Below are 9,379 nucleotides of genomic sequence, written 5' to 3' on the forward strand. Positions count from 1 at the left end.
GCTTTTAGTTTGGGCCAGGAAAAGATAAAATGTAAGAAACAGAGCCAATGAGCCAGTCATGACTTTATTTGTTCCAGCCTCTCAGAAGAAAACACAAATCAATCATTTCAGGTTAAGGTGAAAAAGGCTCCAGAGATTAGATTTTCTTATAGTATTTTACTTCATCAGTATAATTTTTACTAAAAAGATACCACTGAATGACTATATAAAGCATGTTACAACAGACAACATTCATGCTGACCGTGGCCTGAGCACTTTCTTGGGTGTTTGCTCCGGTGTTTTTGAAGACTTCTTAGCTGACTGTATTGATTTGCCAGCTCTGGGTGTTGAGAAAGACTTTGCTTCAGGCTTTTTGGGAGCCTTTTTCATCTCTTTCTCTTTTATTGCTTCCTTTGGCACACTGAGCTGCTTGGTTTGTTTCTGGTTTCTTGGTGTCTGCAAGCTTGCCTGCTCTTCTGTAACTTTATGTTTTGGTTTTGGAGTCTCCAGAGCCAGAGGTTGTTTCTTTCTCTTACCAAGGGGTGTTTTAGTTTTCTTTCCCAGGTTGTTGCCTTCTTCTGGAGTTGGTGCTGTTTTCTGTATTTAAGACACAAAAAATTACCCTTCCACTTAAGAAACGTCTTTACTGAATTTCAAGAAGGATAAATGAAAAACACTATAAATGCTTTCAGGCCCAAATAATTTGTTCACATTTCAGTGTGAAAAGAGGATAACACAGACCTAATGAAAATAAACAAGAAAAAAAGTGAATAGATTTAATAGCTGCAAGCATCCTCTTGGCTAACCGAGTCACTGACCTCTGCTGGCAGAGCTTTAAATCACAGTCCTCCTGCCTCACTTCCAGGCTCAAAAGATAGAGATCAGCTCTATTTTGAAGTCCAGACAAACTTACTGCACTCCTCCTTGTGCACTAGGCCTAGTATTCTCTAGAGTTTATAACATATTACAAATGACCCTCATGAAAGAAGGTGCTGTCATCAAAACAGCTGTCTCCATCTGTATCTATACCAGGTCTCTGGCAATCAGGTCAAGTGAGCCAATTTTGACCTGTTGCATGAGAGTAGCTTGAAGCAAATTTTTTTTTTTTCTTTTTTGTGGGCCTACATGAAGTAGCTTTAGTTTAGGAATCCCTGAAAAGGTGTATCATTAAGAGTTTAAAGATGTGCTCCAATCACAAATGCAGTATAGCTAGGCTGAATTTATATTTGTTATTGTTTTATTCATCCTAATGCCTTTCCTAGGAATTTGCTAAATATAAGTATTATTGCTCTGGTTGTTTTGCAGACATGTTAACTGCATTATCTACATCATCTCCCATACTGGCAACAATACAGCTATATGGTATTTCATGCAACCTGCTAAGAATCACATAAACTGAGAACTAAAGTTGTATATTAATATCCTAGAGAATATTATTTGGTTTTCCTCAAGTTTTGCACTCCCTTTCTTCTAACTTCAGGATTTTTATTCAACTTAGATAGAATTGCTGTTTTTCAGAAAAATATATAAAATGGCAATAGCCACTGGCTGTATTTGTCTTTAAGAGGAAATAACTAAAAAACAAAAATACCCTCCCCAACTCAAAACAAGCAAACAAACAAACAAAAAAGCTACCTCCCCAAGGCATCCATCCTGCATACACTCAACTCTTGCTTTCATGATATATTCACAAAAAATCCAGTTCCCATCAAGTGTATTAACACACTGTTCCCTAAGGAGCAATGAGCAACCTAAACAGCTCAAAATCTTTAGTTTTAACAGAAAAGTGAGTTTCTCAATATTACTAAACAATTACCTTCTGCTCAGTTAAGTCAGTTGTTTGCATAGGCACTAGTTGGGGAATTTCTTCGTCATCATCATGATCACCTGGTTCATTGACTTCTACTACTTTTTCTTTTATTGCAAGCTTCTGGGTAGCAGCAGTATTATTTTCAGTTGTCAAAGTGACTTGACTTGACTTCAGTTTTTTACCTGCCTTCTTAGGTTTCTTATTCTTCACCTTCTAGAATTAATTGGAAGTACATGTCACATGAGATGGTCTAGCAACATTAATTTAAATACTGCAATTCAGTAGACCTTGACTGGTCTAGACCTTGACTAGAAAGTAGGCAAGGGCCCCCCCTCATATATACAAATATATGAAATATAATAGCTTGTGAATTACTGAGATGCCCCTGATTAGCCATCAAGTAATGGATGCATAGTCTGAACGCATGTGTATTTTTAAATGGCAAATATTAATAAACAGTGCAAACTAAGGTACTTGGAATGAATTCCATCTCCTTACAGTTTAGGCCTAGAAACACTTAAATAACTTATTTTCAATTCCTTGCTGCAAGGGAGTTTCCATGATTTCATTACTATTACTTAATATCTGACATGCTCAGAATCAGGAGCCATTCGTAGCCATAAATGCAAGGGATCAAATGCTAAAATGTTTATAAACTCAACACACACTATAGTGCACAGAAAGAAGCCAAAGAACTGGTTGTTTCAATAGGTTTTATGGAAAATCTGAAGAAGTTTTTTTTTTTACCTTGACTTCCTTTTTTTTGAGAGATGGCTGGCTATCAAGCTCATCCAAGTTGGAGATATTTGCAGTGAAAATTGGAAGTGCAGCTGATTTAAGTGTTTTGAGGTGAAGAATTTTTACATTTTTCCAATTCTGCAAAAAGAAGAACAGTATATTATGTAAAAATAACTAGGCTGAGTTATGAACTAACTTGGTTTTAAAGCAATCTATCAGCAGTACCTTGGGTAACTTCTCAGCAATCACCTCAGCTGCTGCAATGACATTATTTAATATCTCATCAGCTTTCATTCCAGTGTGACCTATCCGTGCTGTACTGAAAGAAAAGAGTAATACACATATATACATATATATAGGCAAATAATACTTCAAGTTATTTTTTGGGCATACCCAGAAAGGAAAGAAGTCTACTTCATGGGCAATTATCTTAACTTTTATAAAGTTTCTACCACAACTGCTGGCTAATACAAGTCTTTTGCAGTAAGGGTCAGAACAGACTTACCTATGTTAACCTTTCTGTATTTCCCTATGCAATTTCTGCTTTATATTACAAAGCATATTACCAATTTAGATCCTTTTAGACATGCAGTATATGAAAAAGGTCTTACAAGACAAGATAAAAACTATTTCCAAAATATTCTAATTTAAAAGTAATATTTTTCCAAGACTGTACATGATGTTTGACAGTGACAGTTCCCAGAAATTCTGTAGGCATAATGAAAAACAGACAAATAGTAAAGCTTTACAGTAAAACTTCAAGTATAAGTACTGATTTCTTTATCAAGGCTAAGGTTAAAAATTACCTAGATCTGGAATGCTGATCCTTAACCTCTTTTATTCACATATTAATGAAATAAAAACAACTCAGATTTTCTCCAGTTAAGGTACAACTATCCTTCTGGTGAAGTATTCATCTATTCATACTTACTAACAGCACCCTTTGTTGGTAACTGAGAGCGTAGTCCCCTGGATATATTTTTCTAGTTCCTTAGCAAGATTTTTGGCTTTCAAGTTTACAGACAAAGGTATCCTAAAAAGAGAAAGAAGGGAATAAAAAAAAAAAAACAAAAAACTTCAAAGCTCCAAAACAAATAAACCAAAACCAACCACACACACCAACCAAAGCAACTGAAAGGATCTGACTCTAAAAAAGATCACACAAAATGGATAGACAGTATTTAAATACCTACTTTTTCCTTTCATAAAAGTGTTTTCCTAGATGTGAGGGCAAGAGCCTTCTAATTCGGTCATCGGACAGGAAGAGATCAAATCTGTTCAGAAGACGACGCTTTGCTTCAAACAGCTTATACTCCTTTTTGAGAGTTTTGTATGGGATGATCTGCAATGCAAGTAACATTTAGCCCACCAGAATGCTTCTTAGAACTGCACAGAATTAACTTGCGTAAGTGATGAGTCTATCACAGTGCATTATTTTACAATGCCAAAGACAACAAAGTGGAAAAGAATACAATACTTTTTGAAATGTAGAAAAAACCTGTTTGACTAGACAGAAAAATCTTACTACAGTTCTTTAACTCGCAACCATTGAGTTTAGAATATTAAAACAAAAAAGAAAAACTGCTTTCCCTTTTCATTGGTACAAGAGGAAGGAAAGGACAGGACTGTACTACACCATCATGCATCTCTTACCTGGCTAACACTTTTGATCCCATTCTGGATTAAAAGTTTCTTGTACAGCTTTTCAGTCTGTTCTGCAGATAAATTTGGTTCATCCTTTGTGAACAGGCAAACCTCGGCTGTTTCTGGTCGAATGCTATGGGGCAGTGGTCTGCAACAGGAACAGCAGATGGGCAGAGAATGTCTTACAGGTGAAAATAATTTTTCTCCCAAAATTAAGTCTACACCGTCTGCAAAATCACTACTTTTTAACACGTACTGTGGAGAAGCTATGGATCTAGGTTCTGGTCTATATTAACTGCTGAATGTCCTTGGTGGAACCCAAATGCTTTAAAGCACACAAAACTGTAAAAGATGCACACACGTCCAGGGAGAAGCACCCATTCTCCTCTCTTCACCCCATGGCTGCATCCAGTCATCAGACAAGTCTTTGCTGGGGCCCAGGTACATAGTTGTATCCTTCCTAATACAGTACAGCTACATTTTAAAAAAGAAAATTCACAATTTAGGGCTTTTGGGTACCACAAAAAGACGAGTGGGTCTTCCTAATGATTTGGTGATTCATTTATTTTCCTGAACGTAAGGATTTAAAGGCACCCACCCTGTAACCGGCAGCCCCCAGACCCAGAGTCTTCTCCGTGCGCAGGAGGCGGGCACAGCCCCGGGCTGACCCGGCAGCTCCCGCTCACCGCACCGAGGGGGACGGGCCCACAGGACGGTGGCGGACAGGACAAAATGCTCTTTTCCAGGCCAGAGTATTCCAGAACCCCTATAACTACGCGGCCGAGGGTGAATTTCTTACATTTTAATGATCTGTGCCACGCGCGGGATTTTCCAGACCGTCACCAGGAGGTGAACGTTCTCGTTCTCGCCGAGCAGCGCCTTTCTCTTCTCCTTGCTCCTGGCGAAAGCCAGCAGGGCCTCCACCGCCTTCTTCACCTGCAAAGCACGACCGCGACACAGCCGGCGTTAAGACCCGACCCGACCGGTCCCGGCCCCGGCCCATCCCGGCCCTGCCGCCCTGTCCCCTCGGTACCTGCTTCCGATCCAGCCGCTCCGCCATGGCTCTGTCCCGCCACGTGCAGCCGGGCCTGCGCAGGGCGCTCCTTCCGGCGGGGCCCGTCCGGGGCGGGGCCTCCCCCACCCGCTGAGCGATGGGTGCGGGACAGGAGCATCCCTTGGGAGGGAGGAGTTTGTCCTGAGTGTCCACGGGATCGGGGCGGGGCTGTTTTTATGATTGGAGGGAGTTGTCCTTAAAGAGCTGCTGCCAGCTCCCAGAGCTGCTTCCCTGGGGATCCTGGCTACCAGCTCTTCAAGTAAAACAAAGCCTTTCTCCTGAAGTCCAAGAGCTGTAATCTTCTAATTTTCCTGACACACCTCTCAGCATCTTGAAGTCCACCGTTTCCAGGTTACTACAGTTGAGGGTACTACTGATGATCGTATGCCAAACCATTTCTTCCATATGAGTGAATAGTAAAGGCAGAGCAGCAGCATCCCGGTTCCCGGTTAGAATTGCATTGACTACAGGGAAGTAGCTTAACGAGATGCTTACCGAATCCACTTCAACACTGGATAAATGCATTGTTTTGAGATCAAATCTAACCTGGAACTATTTTGCCCTGATTCTTACAGTGCTGTGTGTGTCCTGGCAGTTTTGGGCTGCCTGCATTCATTACATAGGTGAGCTGCTACCTGGATAGCACTGCTATGTATAACCCGAGGTTAAATACATAGGAAATTATGAGCCTTAGTCATTCACTTTTCTCTATTTTTTTCCCCTCCTCTTTGCCTTTCTAGTTATGGCTTTATTCCTTCTCACCAGATGGTTTCCAACAAAATTTGATTCTCTGTCAGTGTATCAGTACAAAGTAAAAGGAATCAAATGACCCTTGTCTCTTGACAAGCTGCTTAATGTAATGATTTCTGTTTTCAACTGCTAGCAGTGTTGATGGAGCAATGGTGGAATAGTTGATGGCTTCAAGATTTCCCCAGACTTAGAGTAAAAAAAAATCCTGGAAAGTGGGAGTTTTAATTTTCTGTTGTGTGAATTGCACAAATGAGCAAAATAAATGAAACTGGCTTAGAAAAACTAAAGCAGTGCTTTGATGCCATGTACTTGTATGAAGTATTGATTACTGAAAGGCTAGGAACATGCAGAGTAGCAAAACAGGGCAGACTCATTGGAATCTTTTCAGCACTGGTAGAACTCATGCATATGATACTAGCTGTGGTGTTTTATAATTTGATAATTATATTAGCCTTGTTCCTATTCCTGTTTTAGCTTTGCATATCTTATAGCAGGCATCTTTTAATAAAAAAATTAACATTATTAGGACATTAAAACAGTAGAAGTCAGATGACTGGGACGTTTCTCTGAAAATAAGTCAGGCTGGTCATGTAAGGTATGACTGAAGAGTAATGCTTGAAGCCTGACTGTCAGAGTCAGCATAGCATTAATAGGAAAAAACCAAAGGGGTTATTATTAGTGACTCAAATTCAAATTTTTCACATATCAGTCTCATCCAAGTACATTTTTCTGCAACATTTTAGGTCTGACATGACTAAATTTCACAAGATGTGATTTAACTGACTTACTGTGATCATTTTCTCATGAAAGGTGTTTGACATAGCTATTAGAGCTGTCTTGGAAAAATTGGTTCATCTCTGGAGAGGAAATGCTTCTCCTTAATACAGCATGCAGTGAGCACAGAATGTGCTTTTCATGTACCAAGTTAACATCCAGGTTCCTCTTACAAGGGAAATCAGGTTTGTTACTTTTGATCAGTGTTACTGCTGTTAACTAAACCTTTGCTGCTGTAGCCCTCAATTTGTCTCATTATGAAAGTGTGTATTGTTCCTCAAGCCCTTTGCCCCACTTACTGAAATGTGAAGACTTAAAATGACATAATTGAAAGCCATCCTAACTCATTAGTTATTTAAGAGGATGTTTCTCTATATCCCTAATTTTAAACTTCCTCAAGCAGCAGCTGATTCTGCAGTAAACAGGTCTTCAGGGTTTAAGATTATTCCTTTAGTGTGCATCCCAAAAGTTTCTGTTTCAAGCTTCCATTCCTCTAGATTATTTGATGGCAGGTGTCAAAATCCCAGGTACTTCTTGCAACAAAACAAGCAAAAAGAATATTCAGAATTAAAGTAAGAAGTCCGTTACAAAAGAGATCTCAGAAGAGAATCTTCCTGCTAGATATGGAGTTCAAGCATTGCTTTTCTTTAGAGTGCATTTTTTTGTCATCCTCATTTAAGCCTCTAGCTATAACCTAATTAACTGTCAGATGGATGCTGCCAGTACAAGTTATTCACAAAGACTTTCTCAGAAGAACAGGGGTACCCATCTTTGTGACACAAGCCACCAAGTTTTTTATAATCCTTTGCCCCTGATCAGTTCTACAGATTTAACAGATGACAGGAATACACCCTCAGGTGCCATTTTCATCCAACAGTCTGCATATCTTACTGCTCTTATTCAAGAATATGTGGGCCCTTTTAGGTGTATGTAATCCTGGGAAGATCAAGATCCAGTTTATGTTGGAAGTTGAGACTTTTTGTGAAGGAAATGAAAGGATATGTGTTATTAAAAGCTACATATACACACAGCAGATTTTTCGTTTGTTAGCATAAATTTCCATTTTTATATTAGGATTAGACTCCTTTCTAGCATTACCTCAGATGAAAAGAATTATTTTGTCATGTTTATAGTGTGTTAAACACAAGGAAAGAAACAAGTTCACAATGTAAAACCTTCAGTATTAACTCCAGTTTTGCTGGTGTATTTTTCTTTACCAAATCCTCTATAGAATATATAAAAACACCAGAGTAAGTAAGAGCCTTTAAGCGTCAGTTCAGGAAGAAACAGTCTTGTCTGGAGTACATTTAAACTGCTTTAACATCATCTTTTGAACAGTCTGCATTAAGAACTAAAAAGCCAGAGTAATACAGAATCAAATACTTGGGACATCGAGACCATCTTTTTTTTCTTAGGTAATATTCAGTTTTAAACACTTAAAACACATTTCTCATGGTAACATTATTTTTAATATTTGAGCTGGTGCCATAAGTAGTCTAAAACAGAGATTCTCCATCGAGCAATTTTTTTGCTGGGCTTTTTATGCCACTGAAAAAAAATCTGTAGAGGATCATAAAATTCATGACCAGCAAATATCCCTGTGGATAAACCTCTTCCAAGCAGCCATTTTTCTTACAATGCTATTACACCATCATCAATATCTTGTTCAAGAATACAAATTACTACCAGAATAAATGCTTCTGGAAACCAGTACAATCATGTTTATGTATCAGTTCTCAATTGTTTGCAAAGATGATTAATGTAGCTGGGATGGTTTCAAGTTGATGGCAATGTTACATCAATGGACTGGTGTACCCACTCCATTGAGCCTGCTTTACTTCTTGTATCTTGCAGGAACAATGTGGTTATTTTCCTGTTGTAAAAGAATCAGTACTGCTGCACCTTCAGGTATATTTTTTAACATTTAATATTATTACATGTACCAAGGCTTTCAGTTCAAGAACATACAAGGTCTTAATTTATAGAATTCTAATTTACATCATGACTATACACTTAAGCTGTCTCTACACTACAAACTTTGGCCAACAGCTGGGGAGAACAGGTGTGATCCTCATCAGCACCACACTGCACATACAGACTGCTGTAAATGCCATTATACTGGGGGAAAAAAAAATCTGCTTTTCTGCATAAATAGAGTCACAGTTTTGCTGGTATGGGTTACATCCATGCCAGGTCCCAGGAATACTCTGCTAGTATCATGTGCTATCAGTTACATTGTCAGTGCTCCTATGGTTCCTGTAGCTTCAATCCAACTGTTATGTGGCTTGTTTTTTTTTTTTCTCCTTCCTTTCAGCTGTTGTGATTGCACAGGTCCTTTACTCTTTTTTCATCTTCAAAGCAGCATACCACATTTTCACAAAAGCAATTATTCAAAATGATAATTTAAAAAAGTTTATTATGTCAGTGAATCAGCAAGTATTTATTTCAAACAAAGCCACATGATCTTTTTTCTACTAGATGTAGCTGTATTCAATAGTAGTCAGATGGGACTATAAAATGGAGATGAAATAGTTGAGATGTAATATGAAGACTATTCAAATATACTTTCAGCTCTTCTACCCAAAATGCAGCCAATTAGTGTAAATTTATGCCTTGCAATTTCCTATCAG

At 38.6% G+C, this 9,379-nt stretch overlaps 1 protein-coding gene across 1 annotated transcript; it reads right to left on the reverse strand.

The window, feature by feature from the left end:
- Positions 1–48: 48 nt before the first annotated feature.
- Positions 49–5,327, reverse strand: RSL1D1 (ribosomal L1 domain containing 1). Its single transcript, XM_071761353.1, has 9 exons — positions 5,205–5,327; positions 4,971–5,107; positions 4,181–4,319; positions 3,721–3,869; positions 3,459–3,560; positions 2,753–2,846; positions 2,537–2,665; positions 1,796–2,002; positions 49–576 (listed from the first exon to the last, which is right to left on the reverse strand). The coding sequence occupies exons 1-9, from the start codon at positions 5,229–5,231 to the stop codon at positions 232–234; spliced, it is 1,329 nt and encodes a 442-aa protein (XP_071617454.1). The 5' UTR covers positions 5,232–5,327; the 3' UTR covers positions 49–231.
- Positions 5,328–9,379: the final 4,052 nt, after the last annotated feature.

Source organism: Heliangelus exortis, chromosome 17 (assembly GCF_036169615.1).
Source record: "Heliangelus exortis chromosome 17, bHelExo1.hap1, whole genome shotgun sequence".
Classification (NCBI taxonomy): domain Eukaryota; kingdom Metazoa; phylum Chordata; class Aves; order Apodiformes; family Trochilidae; genus Heliangelus; species Heliangelus exortis.